General features: G+C 43.9%; 1 protein-coding gene across 1 annotated transcript in view; it reads right to left on the minus strand.

Annotated features, from left to right (window-relative positions):
* Nucleotides 1-5287: 5287 nt before the first annotated feature.
* TRIO (trio Rho guanine nucleotide exchange factor) overlaps nt 5288-23822 on the minus strand; it is a 3555343-nt gene continuing 3536808 nt past the window's right edge. Inside the window, 2 exon segments of the mRNA XM_077269474.1 lie at nt 5288-5370; nt 5372-5571. Coding sequence (XP_077125589.1) covers nt 5319-5370; nt 5372-5571 — 252 coding nt within the window. The 3' untranslated portion in view covers nt 5288-5318.

Raw genomic sequence — 23822 nt, forward strand, 5'->3', positions numbered from 1 at the left:
AGCCATACAGGGGAAAGTGCTGTCAGGGTTCTTCCCTCTCCACTCCCCTCTCCCCAGTACTGCCTCTCCTCAGTAACTTCTCCCATCAAGCCTCTCCTCAGCACTGTCTCATTCAGCTACATACCTGGCCCTGCCCACCTGTTCTCTTTTTTGCTCGTTGCCATGAACTCTGTGCACCGCTCTGCACACACAGGGAAACCTCTCCTGTCACTGGCGCCGAAGAGGAGGTCCAGGAAGCCATGAGGAGCTTCACAGGCAATCACAGACATGCACCATGCAGGACTGTGTTTATACATTCTGCATGTGAGCACAGCTGTATTAGCAAATACAGTACAGATGGCTGACTGACGCTGCCCCTGGGGCCCGGTTAGCAGAAGGAAAAGAGGATGGACCAGACTGGGTCAGACATTGTGCCAGCATATTTGCCAGTCCTGGCCCCTTCTCTTTCACTTCTGCTCACTGGGCCCCTTACACCATGTAAGGGTAGTAATGCCTTCATGGTGGCCCTATTGAGGAATGGCGACATTGATTGGAGGGGGCAGTCCATCCTATTACTGTTATCATGGACCACAAGAACCTGTCATATCTTCAATCTGCTCAACCCTAGACAAGCTAGCTGCTCCCTGTTTTTACTAGGTTCAATTTTGTGATCACTTTCCATCCAGGAGTTAAAAACACCAAGGTTGATGCTTTTTCCCAGAGCTTCCCTGGAGGTGGTGACCATAAGCACCCTGCCTCAATTTTGCAGAAGGGGGTAGACATTTCGGCCTTGTATCCTGACCTGGGTGGAGAGATGTTGGAGGCTCAGGGGGACGCTCCTGCACCCTGCCCTTCGGGGAGGTTTTGTACTGTATAATTTGCAACGTAAAGTTATTAGGCACCATCATAACTCGGTGCTTGCTGGTCATCCAGGGGGTAAGGCAACCGCAGACCTCCTTTCTTGCCGCTTTTGGTGACTGGGGTGGCATCAGGATGTGGTTGAACAGGTGTCTGCTTGCAGTGTTTGCGTACGTTCTGAAGTGTTGCATATCCTCCGTCTGGTCCTCTTCTTCCACTGCACATTCCTAATAGACCATGGACACACCTGTCCATGGATTTTATTACTGACCTACTGGTATCGGCAGGCAAGATGGTGGTGTCAGATCGGGGGACCCAATTTGTTTCTAAGTTCTGGAAAGCTTTCTGTTCTCGACTGGAGGTCCAGCTGTCCTGTTCCTCAGCTTTCCATCCTCAGTTGAATGGACAGACTGAGCGCATTAATAAGAATTTAGAGACTTACCTCATTTGTTTTGTCTCCGGAAGCCAGGAGGATTGGATATCTTACCATTGGCCGAGTTTGCTATTAATTATCACCGCCAAGAATCTACCGACAGGTCACGATTTTTTGGTGCATATGGTTTCTATCCACAGTTTGGTACTATTAGTGGGAAGGGGCTCTGCAGGCACATTTGGATCTTGCATCTCTGCAGTGGAGTGATATCCTTCTCCCTCTAGACCTAGGGGTGATCTCTACCATCTGCTACTGATTAACATGCCTTTGCTGAGGGTTTAAATATCTTTAGTCACTTCAGCAAGGTGCCGGTGATAGCTCTATTTACCTCTGTCCGTTGGAAGTGCTAGAATTCTACTAGTTTCTTCTTGGAGCCTCTTGGAGGATTGCTGACATGAGTCCTCTTGTGTCATCTCAAGCTAAGTGTATTCCCTCCTTTGTTTTCCTGCTTTGTCTTTAGTTGTAGTGGGGGCTGACTAGAGCTTATCCTGTCCTGTCAATATCCAGGGCCTATTGCTAGGGGCAGTCAGAGATTGGGTTCCAGCTTGGTGGTAGGTGCTGAACGTATTTAGGGATGTAAGGGCAGACAGGGTGTTGTCAGATCTTACTAGGGGTCTCCACTTCCCCCTTTCCTAGTGTTTGGGCTCCCCCACCCTCTTCCCGTTGTTGTGCACCTAGCACCTACCTCACCCAGCGTGACAGGTAATCACTATAAGATTAAAATGGCTGATGCCTTATCACACTGACAGCAACCTATTCTAAAATATTAGTACAGGTGCTGTAAGCATGTACATTTGGAAGCTCTGATTTCCTTCAATATGTAGGAATATGTGCTCACAGTGGATATTCTGATATAATACTCTTCAGTGTGTAACACTCTTCATACCCAGGTAGGACGAGGCAACTCACACTGCTGTCCACCCTCTTTCTGAATTAGAGTGCATGATATATGTTATCTCCATTTCACTGCAGTGCAGCTTCTTACTGCACAGGCTCACATACTAACATCCCAGGAAAGGTTTCAGTCAGTGTAACAATGTGGTGTCAGTGTTAGTCCTATGTGAAACTATTGTGATTTGCCCATTAAAGGTATTTATACTGACATTTTCTTCAGTTATTTATTTTTTATACTTCCAGAGAAACCCTTTAAAGTGCTTGTCTGTAATTTTTCAGAGTATTTAAACAAAACAGGTGACTACCACTTATGTACAGCATTCTTTTGAAATATCACTCATTTGTAAAACAATACAATGTATTTCTTATCTTCCTTTTTCCCCTCAGAAATATTGCTGATGACAGCACATGTGCGACATAACAACTTGGAATCCACTCTTAACCCCTTAGTGATGGGTCAAATTTTTAAAATCTTACCAGTGTCACTTTATGTGGTAATAACTCTGGAACGCTTAAACATATGCCATAGATTTGAGATTGTTTTTTTTCGTGACATATTGCACTTTATGATAATGGTAAATTTATGTTGCTAATTTTTTTTACATTTTGGTAAAATTTTTGATATTTTTAGAAATATACATAGGAAATATCAAGTTTCAAACTTTGAATGATCATTTTAAACCAGATAGCCTCATTTGTAAAATGTTTTATTTTGTAATAATTTTAGAAGGTTTAAAAATGTAGCAGTAATTTTTCATTTTTTTTTCAAGGAAATGTACAAAACTTATTTTTTTTTAGGGACCTATTAAGCTTTAAAGTGACTTTGGAGATTCTACATATTGGAAACCCCCAAAAGTGATACCAAATAGCATGCCTCAGCATATTCAAAATGTATTAACCTCTCAGGTAATTTTCAGGAATTAATGCAAAGTGGCATGACGGGAATGAAGAATTTATTTTTACCATCTAAATATTGATAACTTGTGAACAGGCCACTGTATCCGACAGACCATTATTTAGGCATGAATTTCCATCGCAAACATTAAAACCACACAATCAAGATCTCAGGGTGCTGATGGGGTTAAAGAGGAAGCCCCCACACTCTGTAACCATCTAGATGCTGTCGTCATTATTGACAGCAGCATTTAAGTGGTTAAACAATTACTGTCAGTGCCAACACCGATTGTGGCTGATGCAGCAAGTTATCAGCTATAGTGTACAGCCGACGGGTTGTCACCCATCGGGGGATGCTAGTCTCTTATATCGCAGATCAGTAAAAAGACGTATTTGTTGTCACTAAGCGGTTAAGCCTGGTGCAGACATACTGCACATTCACGCTTTGAAAACAAAATATAGTAAGTATGGAAAAAATACACCAATTCTGCATTGTGGAATAAACCATTCAATATGAAACTGTATATATATATATATATATATATATATATATATATATATATATATAAAAATACCAGATAATGTGTTGTATCCATTAATTTTACAGTTCATACACTAAAATTTTATAAACTTATAGTTCATAATTTATGCCAACAATTGTTACCGAGATCTCCTTAACCTAGAGAAATGATCAGCTACTGTACTGTGTAAAACCTGTATAAATTTGTGCCATGCATTCATTGGATTTATTTAAAAAAAATCCAAGTCCTTTATTGAAATTATGAAATATGTTGTGATTCTGTAATGAGACCTTTTGCATTTACATCTTGTTGAAAATGACGCAATCATGAGATTAGTGAAAATACAAAACCACAGCACCATGAGTGAAACATTTACAGCATATCAAATGTGTATGCATCACTTCTATTTTAGTAAGCTTACAAGAGACAATTTTTTTATTTTTTTTTATTTTTCCTTAAATGTTCACTGTTGTTTCAACAAACATTGCAAAAATTTAAAGTACAAGTAAATATAAGAAATTTATGATATATGGTATCAGAGTAATGTATACCTTTCTCCACTTATCAGGCATTGCTTCCCCTCCCCACTCTGAAAATCAACTCAAACCTGTCTTGGTGATAGCAAGAGGGAATGCCAACACAGAGACAGGTTACATCTTTTATTTAACTCTATGAAGAGGATTACAAATATGGAACTTTCAGCACAGTGAGAAACCAGATAGATCATGCTGCAGCTTTCAACACCTGTATTTCAAATTAGTGCTGGATTTACAGTCCCACACTAGTGTGTAATGCTTTCCATGGTGCTACTTCTGTGCTGCAGAGAATTAGCAGGAGTCCATTTCTCTGTGTGTGTGCTGTGTGTGGGGGATAGCTACTGTAGTTAGAACAGCTGGCCTCCACCCGATAGGTCAGAGATAACTGAAAAATAAGATATAGTAGGAGGGAAAAGGTGAAAATGAAGGATAACTGTCACAGTTGCCAGAAATAGTGTTATTTCTCATGAATCACCACATTTTCGTGTTCCACTTTTTTGGCCATGCAGTTTTTAGAGGTGAAACATTTTCGGAATGTGTTATCTATATAAACTGCATTGTAAAAGTGTGGAAATTTGCATTAAAAAAGTATGTGTTTGTCATCATGGCTTATATATTTTACAAGTACACAACAAAAAGCATGTTACGATCATGACACAAAAATGTCAAGTGAACACCCATCCTTAAAATGAGGAAAGTGAACCCCCTCTCCCTGGAAACAGCACTGCCTTACCAAACCTTTTAATGTCTTACATCCTCCTCAAAATTTTCCTGTGCAAAATCATTGATCCTATTACTCCCTTAAGAATAGAAGTATTTATATGAGCTAATTTGTTGCTATAACAAAAAATAAATGATGGGAAGCAAAAGAAAAAAGTACTTGAAAAAAGGATTTGTTTTGATTTGTCTTTTTTTAATAATAAAATGTAACTTTTGGTAATTCATTCATATTTGGGGCTCTGGATGTAAATATTGAAATATTTAAATACATTTTATTTGCCTGTGTTATACAGAGAGTTATGCGCAATATAGCAGTACCTCAATAAAAGATCAATGAGACAAGATACACCCATAAAGTGCTTGTCTGTAAGTGCTTGTATCTGAATAAAGCAGGTGAGGTGACTATCACTTATGTACAGCATTCTTCTGAATATTCACTCATAAACAGTATATGTACAACAATATCATTTATTGCTACCTGTGTTACCCAAATACCCACTTCACTTTTCCATCAGGAATGTCGCTGATGCGAGCACGTGTGACCTAATACATAACTTGGAATCCATCCTTCAGCTGCAGGGCAGTCATCAGTTGCAGCCCGGAATACCAGAAACATGTTTTGTTGATTACTTGCCAAGATTTGAACAACCTCTCCTTGGTAAACACTGATCTCATCCTCCTTCACTGCTGTGTAATCATGTGTCACCAGCATAGTGGAGATATTGCTACTTTCAGTCTGAGAGTAGAGAAGAAGAAAACGAAAAATAATTTTCAATAAATGATCAAACAATGGTACAAATATCAATACTTCAACATTGAAGAACTGTAGGTTAGGTTTGTACTTTAAAATAATTAATTTACTTATTCATAAATCAAACAGTTCAGTATTTTCTAAACTACATTTGTCAATAGTCCTCATTCCGGTGTAACAGGCCAGATTAACCCCCTGCCCAGAATATACCCGGGGTTAAAGTGGCCTAGGCCAGAATATACCCCGGGTATATTCTAGCCTAGTCCAAACTATACCCCGGGGTATAAACTGGACTAGTCTAATTTATACCCCGGGGTATAGTTTGGGCTAGGCCAGAATATACCCGGGATATAATCTGGCCTAGGCCACTTTAACCCCGGGTATATTCTGGGCGGGGGGTTAATCTGGCCTGTTACACCGGGATCTCTATTTCTCATGAATGATATTTGCTTTTTCTGTGTATTAAAAATCCATAAGAGTTAACTTGAACATCAGTCCTTGATCTTCATCAGTTGCCGGACTCTGGCAATCTCAGCATGCCGGACTTGCTGCATCACAGACGCGCATGACAAAAGGGTTCTCCAAACACTTCTTCACTCCAGATGACATCAGTGCGCAAACAGGAATCGGCCTGCATAAACAAAGAGTCCCCATAGAGTTTCTTCATTGCAGGTCCATATCATGCGATAAAATATAACGCATCTCTTAATGAAGATGTATATCCTTAGTCATGGCTCTATCCGCCAAGCAATATTCCAAGACTTGGACAGCCACTTTTTTACCTGCCATATCTAGGCCTTTCTATATGAACCTGCAATGAGAAATAACACATACAAGGGGAAACAACCATCCCGATATAATACACCCAATCCATAGGGATATATATCAAACACATCATTATTTCAACAGTAATAGTTTATATACTCATAAGCGAAGTGCATATCTCTATACAAAGGGATAGAAAGATAACAATATCTCATAATATAGAAAAGGACCACATCTCCCTCCTAACACCAATGGATGGGTAAGGAAACAGCATGTTCATACTAGCTGCCATACTTGCAATAAATCAAGACAATCAAATTACATGAGCCCCATGTTAAAAAACATCAGAAATTTTTTTTTTTACATATGTATAAACCAGACAAATTACATATTAGGAAGGCTGTTATTATTACCACCCTTATTGAAACAACAATAAAAGATAGTATATAACAAGGTTAAAAACAAAATCATACCGATGAGAAACTACAATGGATCTATAAGACACTATAAGAGACAGCTCTGTGGATAATCAATATTTAAACCCCTTGGAAAAAGGGTGTCAAGCTCATATATCCATTTTAACTCTTTTTTCTTAAGAAGAGAGACACGATCACCTCCCCGTCTTAACATAGGTACATCATCTATGACACGATATCTAAGTTGATTGACCGAATGTCCAAACTCATGAAAGTGCCTGGGTACTGGAAGATCAATAAGCTTTGTTCTAAAAGTACTTTTGTGCTTCGAGATCCTCGCTTTGACTTCCATCGTGGTCTCCCCCACATAGTAGAGCCCACAGGCGCAGCTAAGGACGTAGACCACAAAACTACCCTTACATGTATAACGTTTCCGTATCATATACTCTATCCCGGTATGGGGATGATAGAACAACGCCCCTTTGATTAGGTTATTACAACACGCACATCCGAGACAGGGGAAATTACCCAGGCTCGGACGGCTCAAAGTAGTTTGTAGGTCCCTCCTTGAGCTGCCCACATCAGATACCACCAGCTCGTCTTTCAAACTTCTATTCCTCCTATATGAGAACAACGGGGGCAATTGGAACTCACTCACATTAACATGTCCCCTACTCAACACCGACCAATGTCTCCGAACTATATCTGAAATCTGGCCACTCAAACCATTGAATGCTGTCACAAATGGTACCCTCTTTTTGAATTCAATAGCCAATCTAGGAGTCAGGAGCTCGTCTCTACCTTTAGTCAATACTTTAGTTTTTTAATTTTTCCAAATCCCTCTCAGGGTATCCTCTCGTAAGAAACTTTTGACACATCTCATTAAGCCTCGTATCTATAAGAGAATCATTAGAGACAATCCTCCTGACTCTCAAAAGTTGGCTCCATGGAAGGGATTCTACCATTCTCCGTGGGTGTTCACTGGAAAAATGTAAAATATTATTTCTGTCTGTCTGCTTGACAAACAAATCAGTAAAACCCTTCACTCTTATAGACACATGTATCTAAAAATTGCATTTTGGTCTGAGAGCACTCCATAGTGAACCCCAACCCAGGGTAGATATTATTCAAAAACAGATGGAAATGCAAAAGCTCATTGTGGTCACCATCCCAAATCAGGAAGATGTCGTCGATGTAGCGCCGCCAGCCCCTAACATGGCCCCAAAACTGTGACTTGTACACATGCTCGCCCTCCAGGACAGCCATATAGATGTTAGCATACGTAGGGGCCACATTGGACCCCATGGCTGTCCCGCGGCGCTGCAAAAAGTAATCATCACCAAAGAGGAAAAAATTCCTCCCCAGGATGAACTCCAGCAGCGCCAGGGCGAACCGTGCACAATCAGGAGCCATGTCGGAGCCGGCCAGCGCCACACCAGCAGCAGACAACCCCCTGACATGCTCAATGGATGTGTACAATGATGTAACATCAAAAGACTTCAGCCATGTGGATTCCTCGACCTGCACACCCTCCAAGGACCTAATAAAATCACTCGTATCCTTTACATAGGATGGTGCGGCAATCACAAATCTCCTCAATAGATGATCTAAAAAAATAGCTACCTTATTACAAAGAGACCCCCTGCCCGACACAATAGGGCGGCCAGGGGGACTCTGAAGGTCCTTGTGAATCTTTGGGAGGGTGTACAGGACGGGAACCACTGGATGTTCAACTTTAAGATATTTGGCTAATTTGTCATCAATCAGACCACTATTCAGTGCCTCCTCAATTATCGTATCCAATTCCAATTTGAACCTCTGGTTTGGGTTCACCTGTAGTCTCTCATAGATCTATGTGTCTGAAAGCTGTGACCTTATCTCCCCCATATATTGGGCAGTATCCATCACCACCAAGGCTCTGCCTTTATCGGCTGCCTTGATGGTGATGGATTTGTTATTTTTCAAAATCCCAATCTCGCCCATGATGTCATGACAACTGCTGATGCCTCGTTTAGATTGGTGCGATCGGTGTTGTTTACAACATAGACATCGGGGATGTTTTTTTGGATTTATGGGTATAATTTAGTAGTGGGGAGCAATCAGAGATAGCTGAACTATGTTAGCGGTCAGTATATACGGAGGGCTGATTATGTGGAATTGTTTTTATTTGTGTATATGTATGTTGCACTATGATGTATTTTTTTCTAATTGTATAGAACTACCCCATTGGTTGCCAGTAAATTAATGGGTTGGGTCTAATGGTATATAATGGTGGTTGGATTGTTTTCTCACTATGCTTGATAAAGGTCCTCGGACCGAAACGTTGCAGAAGGCAGAATAAACACGTAAGCTGTTTCTTCACATTTGCTGTGGTGCTGTCCCTTTCTTCATTTGCATCTGGATTTATATACTGGGATGATCCCCTGGTGAGGACGGGCGCCCTGTTGTCCATAGAGACGTTGTTATTTTAGGGTGCGGCCCTACTACTATTTTTTGATATTTGATCTTCATCAGTGTCACAATCTAATTTCCTGCTCAAAGATAAACAGTAGGGCCAATAGAGCATATATCAATTCTTTCTGTGGAGTAATAGGAGGAAACCAAAGTACCTGAATGAATTCTACAAAATACAGAAACAATAATGACTACAATTACAGATGTCAGAGTCATTGCATTTTATTGCAGTTTATTGAATCCTTGACTGTTTTGGATCAGCACTATAACTACTACTCTTGCAGGCAGGGCCCTTCATCTTCCTGTACCAGTCAGTGATTTGTATTGTTTTTATGATGTATTCCCCTCTTCGCATGTGAAGCGCCATGGAATAAATGGCGCTATAATAATAATAGTTAGTTGCCTATTTTGAAGAAAGATGATGTTGAGTATCATTCTGGTTGTTGAAAGATATCCTTACACATTCAGGTCTAATTAGGCATTTGGTTTGACATGATACAAAATTCTAGAGCAAGATAAATGCCTGATCGCAGGGCCCACACAACTGAAATCAGCACCCATCACCATGAATGCAGTGAGGAGGAGATTGGATATGTGATAAACAGAGGCGTAGCTAGGGTTTTGGTTCAAGGGGGGCGAAACGTCTCAGCAAATGACAGCGATGTTGCAAAAAATAATCTCAATATATACTCACCTTGTAATGTCTTCATATCCTGTCCCGTCCAGATGTGTCCGGATCCCAGAATTCAAAGCGGCGGAAGTTCGGTTCACTGACGTCCATATTGGGACACCCAAGTGATGGGTGTCTCAATATGGAAACTGCTGTTGGTACCAGCCTCTTGCGCGGTACCACCAGTGGAACACCATCACACCACACACACACTGTATACGCCGTATGCACCACACACACACAAACACACATTGTATATGCCGTGCGCACCACACACACACACACACACTGTATATGCCATACGCACCACACACACACACACACACACACTGTATATGCCATATGCAGCCTTTTGTGCGGTACCACCAGCGGAACACCGTCGTGAACACGCCGCCGCCGGGATCAGCCGAATGATTCACTGACCGCCGCCATCTTTGTACAGAAGGAGCGCATGCACAATTTTAATGTGGCAGCCGCTATCTGTCTGAACAAAGATGGCGGTGGTCTGATTTACTGTGCCTGCACAAATTCCATGCAGGCACAGTGAATCATTCGGCTGATCCCGGCAACAGATGCACAACGTGTCTACAGGCAGAGGAAGCCCACGAACAAAAGTTCATTTTAAAAATTGTCTGTGTCTGACCGTGTATGGAGCATACCACATCTCCTGGGCAGGGGAGGAAGCAAAAGACAATACAGACATTACAGCAGGGGATCACAGAGGATTTCTTTTGTCAGGTAAAATATATCACTGACTGTTTTTAAACAGTATTTTACCCCACAAAATGTATGCTCTGCGATCTCCTGCTGTAATGTCAGTATTGTCTTTTGCTTCCTCCCCTGCCCAGGAGCTGTGGTATGTTCAGACACAGAAATTTTTTAAAATTAACTTTCGTTTGTCGGAAAACCCCTTTAAAAAGCAAATATCAAACCCAAAATGGCTCCTCGTAATAAGTAGGCCAATGACAATGAAAGGAAAGCAACAAAGGCACAACGTTGACGACAACAACAGGCAAATGAGACTCTTGAAGAGCAACAGCATCGCTGGGCCAAAAACAATGTATATAAGCAAAAGTCTTGGATTATCACAGGATGCCATTAGGCAACAATAGCGCCGCAAACAGAAATCTGCAGTCTTAACAGCAATACCATGCTCACAAGATGACCCATTAGAACCAGCACACCACACCGCCGAGTCGAGAAGTCAGCACATGGGGAAAGACAGAGTGGATAGGTGGGTGAGCACAAAGGGGGGGGAGATTTTCAATGCTGCAAAGCCTGCCCCCATCGTAACATCCTCCATCTAGTCTCTATATAAAGACCAATATTGATATTACCACCATATGGTCAGTGGGAGATACTAGTCCTACAGAACATATAAGAGATTACAGCACACCATAAAGATGGTGACTTACAGAGGACGATCTTTCTGATGGAATCATTCACTTTTCCCGATTTTTCCATCTGGCCCAGACTGACATGACAACTTTTTCCATCCAGGACTTGTCTGCAGAGATTACAACAGAGACACATTTCACTTGTCATATTCCAGCCCCATCACCATCTATTCCCAACCTGCACAAATTCCTCTTCCTGCTGATACCCTAAATACTGAGCCGCTGCTGCCGTATGTGACCCTAGTAGTGCATCTGCTCTGTGGAAAAGTGTGCCTCTAGATGTTAAAATAAAGCACTAGAATATAGTAATGCCAGGTGCAAGTGCCCTAGACAACAGTACCCACATTTTGTCCCCTAGAAGCCTAGAAAGTAATAATGCCCTGTGTGTGACCCTTAGACAGTCACAGTAACCCGAGTTCTCTATAACAATAAGTGCCCACTTTACATTTAATAATGTTCCGAGTCTCCCCCTGTACAGCTCCCTTATACACAGTATAATGACCCCTCGCTGTATACTACCACTCACACAGCGTACTGATCGCTTAGTAGCCACCAAACTGAATGATGGCCCCCCACTGTAATCTCTACACTGTATGATGGCCCCCTAGATAGCCTCCATATAGTATAATGCACCAGATAGTTCTCAATATAGTATAATGAACTCCCCATAGTCCTCCATATAGTATAATGTACTCCACATAGGCCTCCAGATAGTTCTCAATATAGTATAATGAACTCCTCGTAGGCCTCTATAGCTTAATGTACTCCCCATAGGCCTCTATATAGTATAATGCATTGCCCACGGGCATACTGTATTTAGTATAATGCACTCCACATAGACAGACTCTATAGTATAATGCACCCCCCATTTTGGCAAACTCTATAGTATACTGCACTCCCCATAGGCAGACTCTATAGTATAATGCACTCCCCATAGGAAGATGCTATAGTATAGTGCACCCCATAGGCAGACTCTATAGTATAATGCACTCTCCATAGGCAGACTCTATAGCATAGTGCACCCCATAGGCAGATTCTATAGTATAATGCATCCCACCCCATAGGCAGAGTCTATAGCATAATGCACCCCCCATAGGCAGACTCGATAGCATACTGCACACACACCCTCTCTATAGGCAGACTCTATAGTATATTGCACATACACCCTCCCCATAGGCAGACTCTATAGTATATTTCACACACACCCTCCCTATAGGCAGACCCTATAATATACAGCACACACCCTCCCCACAGGCAGACTCTATAGTATACGGCACTCACACCCGCCCCGTAGGCAGACTCTATATAATACTGCACACACACCCTCCCCATAGGCAGACAGACTTTATATAATATAAAGCACCCCATAAAACAATAAATCCTATACTCACCTCTCTGCCTCCTGGTTTCTCCGCTGCTCTGAGCGCCCGCACACCTCCGGACAGCGGGCGCTGAGCAGTGGCGTCATCACGCCCACTGTCAATGTCAGCGTCGCTCCCTGTCTCATCAATGCAGTCAGCTGTATCGGCATTCTAGCAGATATAGTTGAACCTGCAATGAGAAGCGGGGGGGCCACTGCTGACACCGGGCCTACCACCTGCTCAGGGGCCCCATAGCAGCCGAGCGGCAGTGCTGGGAGATCAACTCTCACTGCTCTGCTGCAGAATGAAACTGTATTGGCGCGCTGTGCACGCCAATACAGTTACAGTGCATAGCTCTGGGTGGGCCCCTCAGAGCGCGGGGCCCAGGGCAAGCGACACCTCTGCCCCCCTCCCGATAGCTACACTACTGGTGATAAATGTCTATTGTTAGAAAATCCCTCCAACCTGATACTGCAAGTGATTTTTTTTCCTGAGAGTGGATCTGGTATCAGGTGTTTCCTGAACATAAAAACCTGGAATAAAACTCCTCCTGCCTCCCATGAAAAGTCAAGGCATTTTTTTCATTACATGAGACATTTCCACAGTTTTTATTGAGTTAAAAAGTAGCCGCATAAAGTAACATGTACTAAGCTTCCCTTAATAGTATTAAAGAAGCACTCCCACCTAATTAACCCCTTTACCCCCAAGGGTGGTTTGCATGTTAATGACCGGGCGAATTTTTACAATTCTGACCACTGTCCCTTTATGAGGTTATAACTCTGGAATGCTTCAACGGATCACGGTGATTCTGACATTGTTTTCTCGTGACATATTGTACTTCATACAAAATAGATCAATGGCCGCACTCATCTGTGCTAAAAATAAGGAAATGTGAAATATGTGGAATGTGAATAGCATAATGGCTTATGAACTTTATGAAAAAACACATGAGAATTTTAGCACAAGATTTAGCACAGAACCAACTGTGTTGAGATGTAATTAAAATCACAGCATGGAGAATCTCAACACAGTTGGTTCTGAGCCTCCTATATAAGTAGGCTTTATCCTGTTATTAGCCATAGGTAAGTGTTCACATTAGGCAGTCAGCTCAGATACCATAGGTAAGTGTTCACACCAGGCAGTCAGTGTAGTTACCCATTCGATCTGAGATTACCTTGACGTTTTGGTGAATGGGCTCACAATGTTTGGCCAAATCTTGTGCTAAAATTCTCATGTGTTTTTTCATAAAGTTCATAAGCCATTATGCTATTCACATTCCACATATTTCACATTTCCTTATTTTTAGCACAGATGAGTGCGGCCATTGATCTATTTTGTATTTGACTTTTTTTGGCTATGCACTAGTATAAATTATATATATATATTGTTCGGTCAGTTGATCTATTTTTACTATATACTATTTTCTGACTTGAACGTCCCGCCCTTCTCCATGCTGTGATTTTAATTACATCTCAACACAGTTGGTTCTGAGCCTCCTATATAAGTAGGCTTTATCCTGTTATTAGCCATAGGTAAGTGTTCACATTAGGCAGTCAGCTCAGATACCATAGGTAAGTGTTCACACCAGGCAGTCAGTGTAGTTACCCATTCGATCTGAGATTACCTTGACGTTTTGGTGAATGGGCTCACAATGTTTGGCCAAATCTTGTGCTAAAATTCTCATGTGTTTTTTCATAAAGTTCATAAGCCATTATGCTATTCACATTTCCTTATTTTTAGCACAGATGAGTGCGGCCATTGATCTATTTTGTATTTGACTTTTTTTGGCTATGCACTAGTATAAATTATATATATATTGTTTGGTCAGTTGATCTATTTTTACTATATACTATTTTCTGACTTGAACGTCCCGCTCTTCTCCATTCTGTGATTTTAATTACATCTCAACACAGTTGGTTCTGAGCCTCCTATATAAGTAGGCTTTATCCTGTTATTAGCCATAGGTAAGTGTTCAAATTAGGCAGTCAGCTCAGATACCATAGGTAAGTGTTCACACCAGGCAGTCAGTGTAGTTACCCATTCGATCTGAGATTACCTTGACGTTTTGGTGAATGGGCTCACAATGTTTGGCCAAATCTTGTGCTAAAATTCTCATGTGTTTTTTCATAAAGTTCATAAGCTATTATGCTATTCACATTCCACATATTTCACATTTCCTTATTTTTAGCACAGATGAGTGCGGCCATTGATCTATTTTGTATTTGACTTTTTTTGGCTATGCACTAGTATAAATTATATATATATATATTGTTCGGTCAGTTGATCTATTTTTAATATTGTACTTCATGACAGTGGTAACGTTTCTTTGATATTACTTTCATTTATTTGTGAAAAAAATGGAAATTTGACAAAAATTTCAAAAATGTTTTAAAATTTCGCAATTTTAGAACTTTGAATTTTCATGCCCTTAAATCACAGAGATATGTTACACAAAATACTTAATAAGTAACATTTCCCACATGTATACTTTACATCACACAATTTTGGAACCAACATTTTTTTTTGTTATAAGGGTTAAAAGTTGATCAGCAATTTCTCATTTTTACAACACCATTTTTTTTTTTAGGGATCACATCACATTTGAAGTCACTTTGAGGGGTCTATATGATAGAAAATAGCTAAAAGTGACAACATTCTAAAAACTGCACCCCTCAATGTGCTCAAAACCATATTTAAGAAGTGTATTAACCCTTCAGGTGCTTCACAGGAATTTTTGGAATGTTTAAAAAAAATGAACATTTAACTTTTTTCACCAAAAAATTACTTGAGATCCCATTTGTTGAGTGACAGGAGAAATTGGACCCCAACATTTTTTGTACAATTTGTCCTGAGTATGCTGATACCCCATATGTGGGGGTAAACCACTGTTTGGGCGCATGGCAGAGCTTGGAAGGGAAGGAGCGCCGTTTGACTTTGCAATGCAAAATTGGCTGGAATTGAGATAGTACGCCATGTGCCTAAACAGTAGAAACCCCCCACAAGTGACACCATTTTGGAAAGTAGACCCCCTAAGAAACTCATCTAGATGTGTGGTGAGCACTTTGAACCCCCAAGTGCTTCACAGAAGTTTATAATGTAGAGCCGTAAAAATAAAAAATCATATTTTTTTCACAAAATGATTTTTCGCCCCCAATTTTTTATTTTCTCGAGGGTAACAAAAAAATTGGACCCCAAATGTTGTTGTGCAATTTGTCCTGAGTAAGCTGATACCCCATACATGAAGGGGAACCACGGTTTGGGTGCATGGCAGAGCTTGGAAGGGAAGGAGCACTGTTTTGGAATGCAGACTTTGATGGAATGGTCTACGGGCGTCACGTTGCACTTGTAGAGCCCCTGATGTACCTAAACAGTAGAAACCCCCACAAGTGACCCCATATTGGAAACTAGACCCTCCCAAGGAACGTATCTAGATGTGTTGTGAGAACTTTGATTTTTTGGCCCCCAGTTTTGTATTTTCCCAAGGGTAACAGGAGAAATTGGACCCTACAAGTTGTTGTCCGATTTTTGGACACACGTTGGGGCTCGGAAGGGAAGTAGTGGCGTTTTGGAATGCAGACTGCAGAAGGGTCTGCGGGCATCATGTTGCGTTTGCAGAGCCCCTGATGTACCTAAACAGTAGAAATCCCCCACAAGTGACCCCATATTGGAAACTAGACCCTCCCAAGGAACGTATCTAGATTAGTGTTGAGCATTCCGATACCGCAAATATCGGGTTTCGGCCGATATTCGCGGTATCGGAATTCCGATACCGAGTTCCGATACTTTCAGTGTATCGGAAACCGGAATCGGAAATTCACATCATGCAAACTCCCGGTTTTTTATGAATCAGCCAATGAGGAATGATTTGAAGTGTGGGCACATCCTGTTCTGCATGGTGGGCATGTAACTACTGGCATGGCTGTGATTGGCTGCTGAAATGATGTCACGACGCCCTTTAAAAGTCGCCGCCACCATTTTGTGCTCACTCTGCTGTGAATTCAGTTAGTGACAGGACGCTGTGGTCTGACTAAGGCCCAGTTTAGAGATTGCGATTTGCTTAATTGTGCTTAATCCAGGCTAAATTAGCAACCGCTGTGTGTTCACCTTGCTTTTGCCTTGCAGCGCTGTTTTCACAGCTGTCTGCAAGGTCTCTGTGTGTGTGTGAGTGCAGCTCACTCTGCTGTCTGTCCATAGCCACAGCCGGTTGTGTTCAGCTCAGGGTGCTTCACTGCCTCATACTGCTAAATCCTTTTTTTTTTTTTTAAATTAGTGCAGCCTGCTGCACATTTTTTCAAATATATCCTATATTAGTGGCTTTCCATCTGTATCCTGCTAGATTGTGGAAAATCACTCTATAGGATTAGATAGAGGATCTTTGTTTGGCCTTGCAGCGCCGTTCGCAGCTGTCTGCACAGTCTGTGTGGGTGCAGCTCACTCTGCTGTCTGTCCGCCGCCACAGCTGGTTGTGTTCAGCTCAGAGTGCGTCACTGCCTCATACTGCTAAATCCATTTTTTTTAAAATTAGTGCAGCCTGCTGCACATTTTTTCAAATATATCCTATATTAGTGGCTTTCCATCTGTATCCTGCTAGATTGTGAAAAATCACTATATAGGATTAGATAGAGGAGCTTTGTTTGGCCTTGCAGCGCCATTCGCGGCTGTCTGCACGGTCTGTGTGTGAGTACTGCACTCACTCTGTAGTGTCTGTTCTGCTAAACAAACCCAAAGTTCACCAAACACTCCACTTTACTGTTGTGTAGGCCACATAAGCTCATAATAAAGTCTAGTCCACACTCCATAAAATAAGTGTTTCTTATACCTGTTAGCAGCTGTTCAGGAATAAGCATACTAAGCCGTTAGTACTTTTCTGCCTATCTTAACCACTCAGGATGAAGAAGGCAGGGAGTAAGGCACATGGGCGTGGGCGTGGAGCAGGGAGAGGACGTGGGGATTCTGCGCCAGCTGCGAGCACCGGTGACTCATCATCCCCCAGTTTCAGCAGGGAGCAGACCTTCATGCGCAGCTTTGTCGGAGCTTGCTGTACCCCGCTGCTGCGGGACGAACAAATTGAAGCCGCTGTCAGATGGATGGCAGCTAACGCATCGACTTCAATTAGTGCCACATCCTCTCAGGCACAGAGCACTGAAGAGCAACCATCTGTCTCTTCACCACCTGCCAAATTGCCAGGCAGTCAGAGAGCCCAGGACAGGAGCCATCTCTACTTCTGTTCTCTGAATCTCTTGGCTTGGAAACAGGGGGCCAGCCAAGCAGCATTAGAGAATCAGAAGAAGAGGCTGTATGCAGTGATGCCCAACAGCTTTGTCTCTCTGAATCAGAAGAGGCGGGTGGGACAGTGCCTCCGGTTACAACTTCTCAATACGCATCAGATGATGAGACTCAGGTGCCAGTTTCTGGTGCGTACTGTGCTGCCGAGACTACACAGGAGAAGCAGTTGGTGGCAGAGGGTAGCGTAGATGATGAGGTCCTCGACCCATCATGGTGTGAGGAACAGGAAGGTCGTGGGAGCAGCTCTGAGGAAGAGATTCCCCGAATGGCTGGGAGAGGGAGGGGAAGACTGCGGTGCCTGAAGCCTCCACTTCGGCACCCATTAGGAGCATGCCTCCTCCAAAAGCCAAAGCGGGCGCTCCCAAGAGTTGCAGTGCCTGGTCCTTTTTTGACACAGTTGCAGATGACATTTGCTTTGTCAAATGCAAGCTGTGTAGTCAGAAAATCAAACGAGGTAGAAATGTCAGCAACCTCAATACCTTAAACATGTGGAAACATGTGTGGACCAAGCACGCGGTGGAGTTACAAAAACACACTGAAGACCTAGGCCAACCTACAGCAGCACCTACCACCTCTTCAGCTCGTGTTGTTGCCTCTTCCTCCAGCTCACACACTGCTGGTTTGGCTTCCTCACAGGATCGCCATGGAAGAACCTCTGGCACTGTTGTCCAGAGACCACAGCGCCACGTTCCCAGTCATCCTCACACTCCCTGCCCAGTCTACAGCCATCAGTAGCACAGGTATGGGAGAAAAGGCGGCCATTCTCGGCAAACCACCCATGAGCACAGGCTCTGAATGCAGGCATTGCCAAACTTCTGTCACTGGAAATGCTCTCATTCAGGCTGGTGGAGACTGACAGCTTCCGTAACTTGATGGCATTGGCAGTCCCACAATACAATGTGCCCAGACGCTTTTATTTCAGCAGGCAAGCCGTCCCTGCCCTGCAAAAGCATGTGGAGGCAAACAGCAAACATGCGCTACTAAACGCCGTTAGTAGCAAGGTCCACCTCACCACCGATGCGTGGACCAGTCACCATCGATACCTTTCCCTCACTGCCCATTGGGTCAATGTTGTGGAGCCGGGTACAGACATGGCGAGTGGCGCTGTACGTGTACTGCCAACGCCAAGGATTGCAGGAATCCAGTCTGTGCACATTGACTCCTCCTCATACTCCAGTTCCTCAGAAACATTGCTGCAGGAGCCGTCACTGTCTACCTCCACCTTGACCCGTGAACGCTTACCTGTTACAACCGATATGAGCACAGCTGTCGCCAAACGTCAACAGGCCGTACTTAAATTAATTTCTCTGGGGAATCGAAGCCACACAGCGCAGGAGCTCTGGAATGCCATCAATTCTGAGAGCGACAAGTGGTTTGCGCCAGCGAATCTCCAGACAGGCATGGTAGTGGCTGACAATGGCCAAAATCTGGTGGCAGCTCTGGCCCTTGGCAACCAACCTCACTCACATCCCATGTCTGGCACATGTGCTCAATTTGGTTGTGCAGAGTTTTCTGCAGGACTATCCGGATCTTGATGCACTGCTGCACAAGGTCCGCCTTGAGTGTGCTCACTTGCGGCGTTCCAGCATGGCCAGATCGTGCATTGCAAGTCTGCAGCGCCGATTCCGCCTTCCGGAACATCGCATCATATGTGACCTCCCCAGCAGGTGGAATTCCACGTTACATATGTTGGAGCGGTTGTGTGAGCAGCAGCCAGCAGTAATGGCCAGTTGCATCAGGCGCAAAGAAGTCGCAGTGCGCGCCGTTCAGACTTCACAACCACTGAGTGGGCCACTATGAAGGACATCTGCCAGGTTTTGCGGGCCTTTGATGAATCCACGCGGATGGCGAGTGCAGATGATGCGCTAGTCAGCATGACTGTCCCCCTTATCTGCCTGCTTGAAAGAACCCTGCAAGCGCTAAGGGATGAGGTGGTGGAAGAGGTTGAGGATGAGGAGTTACCAATTCCATCAGCTTCTGGACAGTCTGCACGACGTGGTTCCTCACAAAGGAATAGGCAGGGGACCTTTTGTGAGGAGGATGAGGAGGAGTCAATGGAGGAGGAAGACATCTGTCCAGAGGAGGGAGTTACACAAATCTCCAGTAGTCAGTATGTTGAGCGAGGGTGGGGTGATGCAGAGCAGGCAGACATCACGCCTCAAGCAGGGGGCAGCGTTTCTTGGCCAGTTGGCAGTCTGCAGCACATGGTTGAGTTCATGCTGCAGTGCCTGAGAAACGACAGCCGCATCGCCCACATTCTTACCACGGCTGATTATTGGGTGTACACCCTCCTCGACCCGCGCTACAGGGACAATTTGCAAACCCTCATACCACCGTTGCAGCGGGAGCGTAAAATGTGGCTGTACCAAGACACACTGGTGCAGTCCATCATCTTCTCCAGTCCAATCGAGAGAAGTGCTGCGCCTGCTACTGCTTTGCAAAGCAGCTCTGTGCGTAGAGGCAGTGGAGGAATCTCTGCACAAAGAGGTAGCAGAAGCAGTGGCCCAGCACAAGCCAAGACCAGTCTGTTCCAACAGTGGCAAAGTTTTGTGTACCGGCCACAAATGTCTACACCATTACAGACGGTGACGGATCCAGTCAGCAGGAGGCCACGTTTCCGTCAGATGGTGACATAGACTACATGTCTTGCACTCTCAGCGTACTCCCAGACGGCTCTTCCCCCTTCAAGTTTTGGGTCTCTAAGCTGGATACATGGCCAGAGCTTAGCATACTGCATTGGAGGTGCTGGCTTGCCCTGCTGCCAGTGTATTATCGGAACACGTCTTTAGTGCTGCAGGTGGTGTACTAACAGACCGTCGCATGCGACTATCATCCAATAACATTGACCAGCTTACTTTTTTGAAAATGAACAAGGCCTGGATCTCACAGGAATTTGCCACTCCTCTTACCGATTAAATAATTGGTTGCCAACAGTATCCAGGTCTCCAGCTGTGTTCATGTTTCAACCACCTGAACTTTAATCCCTGGGCTCCAACACCGCCAGTTGCTGCCCAGAAGTGCCGGCTGCACAGACAACACATGACCCAGTGTTATTGGGTTTCAGTAACGTCCGCTGATCCCCTGCTGTGTATCCGGCAACGTGTCCAGCGACCGCCACGCTGGCACTACAACAGCAATTAAAGGGAACCTGTCCCCCCCCCAGGCATCTGTAACAGAAAGAGCCACCTTGTGTAGCACAAATGCTGCACAAGGAACAGGTGGCTCCTTTAGTTCTGCTTCTTGCACATGCTGCACTTAACACTTATAAAATATGTGTCCCCTCATACCGTGAAACCGTCCCGTAGGTGGGACTTTCCTTTGCTATGAGACGTAGCACAGCCGGCATTCATACCCCCATGGTGCTGAGTGCCGCCTCCTCAGCGTTGTTTGCATCTGTCCCGGAGCCAGCGCTGTTATGTTTAACCTTGGGCATGCACAGTTAGCGCTGCCCGTCTTCTAACATCATTTGGTGTCATGGTAACTGTGCCTGTGCGGCCGCACCGCCCGAGAAAGCGCCTCGCAGTGTCTTCAGATTTAGTCCCACTGCAGGGCTGGGATTCCTGGGCATGCACAGTGCATATCTTCACCTCTCCCTCTTCTCCCTCCGCCTTCTACAGACAGTGTGGCGTCAGCTGATCCCAATTCACATGCCATGGCCGGGACGCCGCACACTCTGAAGAAGGCGGATAGAGAGTAGTGAGAGGCGAAGATATGCACTGCGCATGCCTAGGAATCCCAGCCCTGCAGTGGGACAAAGTCTGAAGACACTGCGAGGCGCTTTCTCGGGCAGTGCGGCCGCACAGGCACAGTTACCATGACACCAAATGATGTTAGAAGACGGGCAGTGCTAACTGCGCATGGCCAAGGTTTAACATAACAGTGCGGGCTCCGTGACAGATTCAAGCAACGCTGATGAGGCGGCGTCCGGCGTCATGGGGGTGTGAATGCCGGCTGTGCTGCGTCTCATCACGACGGAAAGTTCCACCTGTGGGACGGTATCACGGTATCAGGGGACACATTTTATAAGTGTTTAGTTCACCGTGTGCAAGGAGCATAATTAAAAGAACCACCTTGTGCTGCACAAGTTGGCTCTTTCAGTTGCTAACGCATGGGGGGTTAAAGGTTCACTTTTAACTTGACCCAATTAGGCCTTGGCCTACACTCAGCTCCTCCTGCTGTCCCTGGGCTTTAACACCGCCAGTTGGTGCCTGGAAGTCTTCAAGTCCATCTAGTTCAACCCATAGCCTAACATGCCCTAACAAGTTGATCCAGGGGAAGGCAAAAAAACCCCATGTGGTAAGAGTAAGCTCCACCATGGGGAAAAAAATTCCTTCCCGACCCCACATACGGCAATCAGACTAGTTCCCTGGATCATCGCCCTATCAAAGAATCTAATATATATACCCTGTAACATTATACTTTTCCAGGAAGGTATCCAGTCCCCTCTTAAATTTAAGTAATGACTCACTCATTACAACATCATACGGCAGAGAGTTCCATAGTCTCACTGCTCTTACAGTAAAGAACCCGCGTCTGTTATTATGCTTAAACCTTTTTTCCTCCAGACGTAGAGGATGCCCCCTTGTCCCTGTCACCGGTCTATGATTAAAAAGATCATCAGAAAGGTCTTTGTACTGTCCCCTCATATATTTATACATTAACATAAGATCACCCCTTAGCCTTCGTTTTTCCAAACTAAATAACCTCAAGTGTAATAACCTATCTTGGTATTGCAGACCCCCCAGTCCTCTAATAACCTTGGTCGCTCTTCTCTGCACCCGCTCCAGTTCAGCTATGTCTTTCTTATACACCGGAGACCAGAACTGTGCACAGTATTCTAAGTGTGGTCGAACTAGTTACTTGTATAGAGGTAAAATTATGTTCTCCTCATGAGCATCTATTCCTCTTTTAATGCATGCCATTATTTTATTTGCCTTTGTAGCAGCTGCCTGACACTGGCCACTGAATATGAGTTTGTCATCCACCCATACACCCAGGTCTCTTTCATTGACGGTTTTGCCCAGAGTTTTAGAATTAAGCACATCGTTATACATCTTATTACTTCTACCCAAGTGCATGACCTTACATTTATCCCCATTAAAGCTCATTTGCCATTTATCAGCCCAAGCTTCTAGTTTACATAAATCATCCTGTAATATAAAATTGTCCTCCTCTGTATTGATTACCCTGCAGAGTTTAGTGTCATCTGCAAACATTGAAATTCTACTCTGAATGCCCCCTACAAGGTCATTAATAAATATGTTAAAAAGAAGAGGGCCTAATACTGACCCCTGTGGTACCCCACTGCTAACCGCAACCCAGTCCGAATGTGCTCCATTAATAACCACCCTTTGTTTCCTATCCCTGAGCCAGCTCTCAATCCACTTACACATATTTTCCCCTATCCCCATTATTCTCATTTTATGTAACAACCTTTTGTGTGGCACCGTATCAAAAGCTTTTGAAAAGTCCATATACACTACATCCACTGGGCTCCCTTGGTCCAGTCCGGAACTTACCTCTTCATAGAAGCTGATCAAATTAGTCTGACATGAACGGTCCCTAGTAAACCCGTGCTGATACTGGGTCATGAGGTTATTCCTCTTCAGATACTCCAGTATAGCATCCCTTAGAATGCCCTCCAGGATTTTACCCACAGTAGAGGTTAAACTTACTGGCCTATAATTTCCGAGTTCAGTTTTTGTCCCCTTTTTGAATATTGGCACCACATTTGCTATACGCCAGTCCTGTGGTACAGACCCTGTTATTATGGACTCTTTAAAGATTAAAAATAATGGTCTATCAATGACTGTACTTAATTCCTGCAGTACTCGGGGGTGTATCCCATCCTGGCCCGGAGATTTGTCAATTTTAGTGATTTTTAGAC

This window comes from Ranitomeya variabilis, chromosome 6 (assembly GCF_051348905.1).
Source record: "Ranitomeya variabilis isolate aRanVar5 chromosome 6, aRanVar5.hap1, whole genome shotgun sequence".
Lineage (NCBI taxonomy): Eukaryota > Metazoa > Chordata > Amphibia > Anura > Dendrobatidae > Ranitomeya > Ranitomeya variabilis.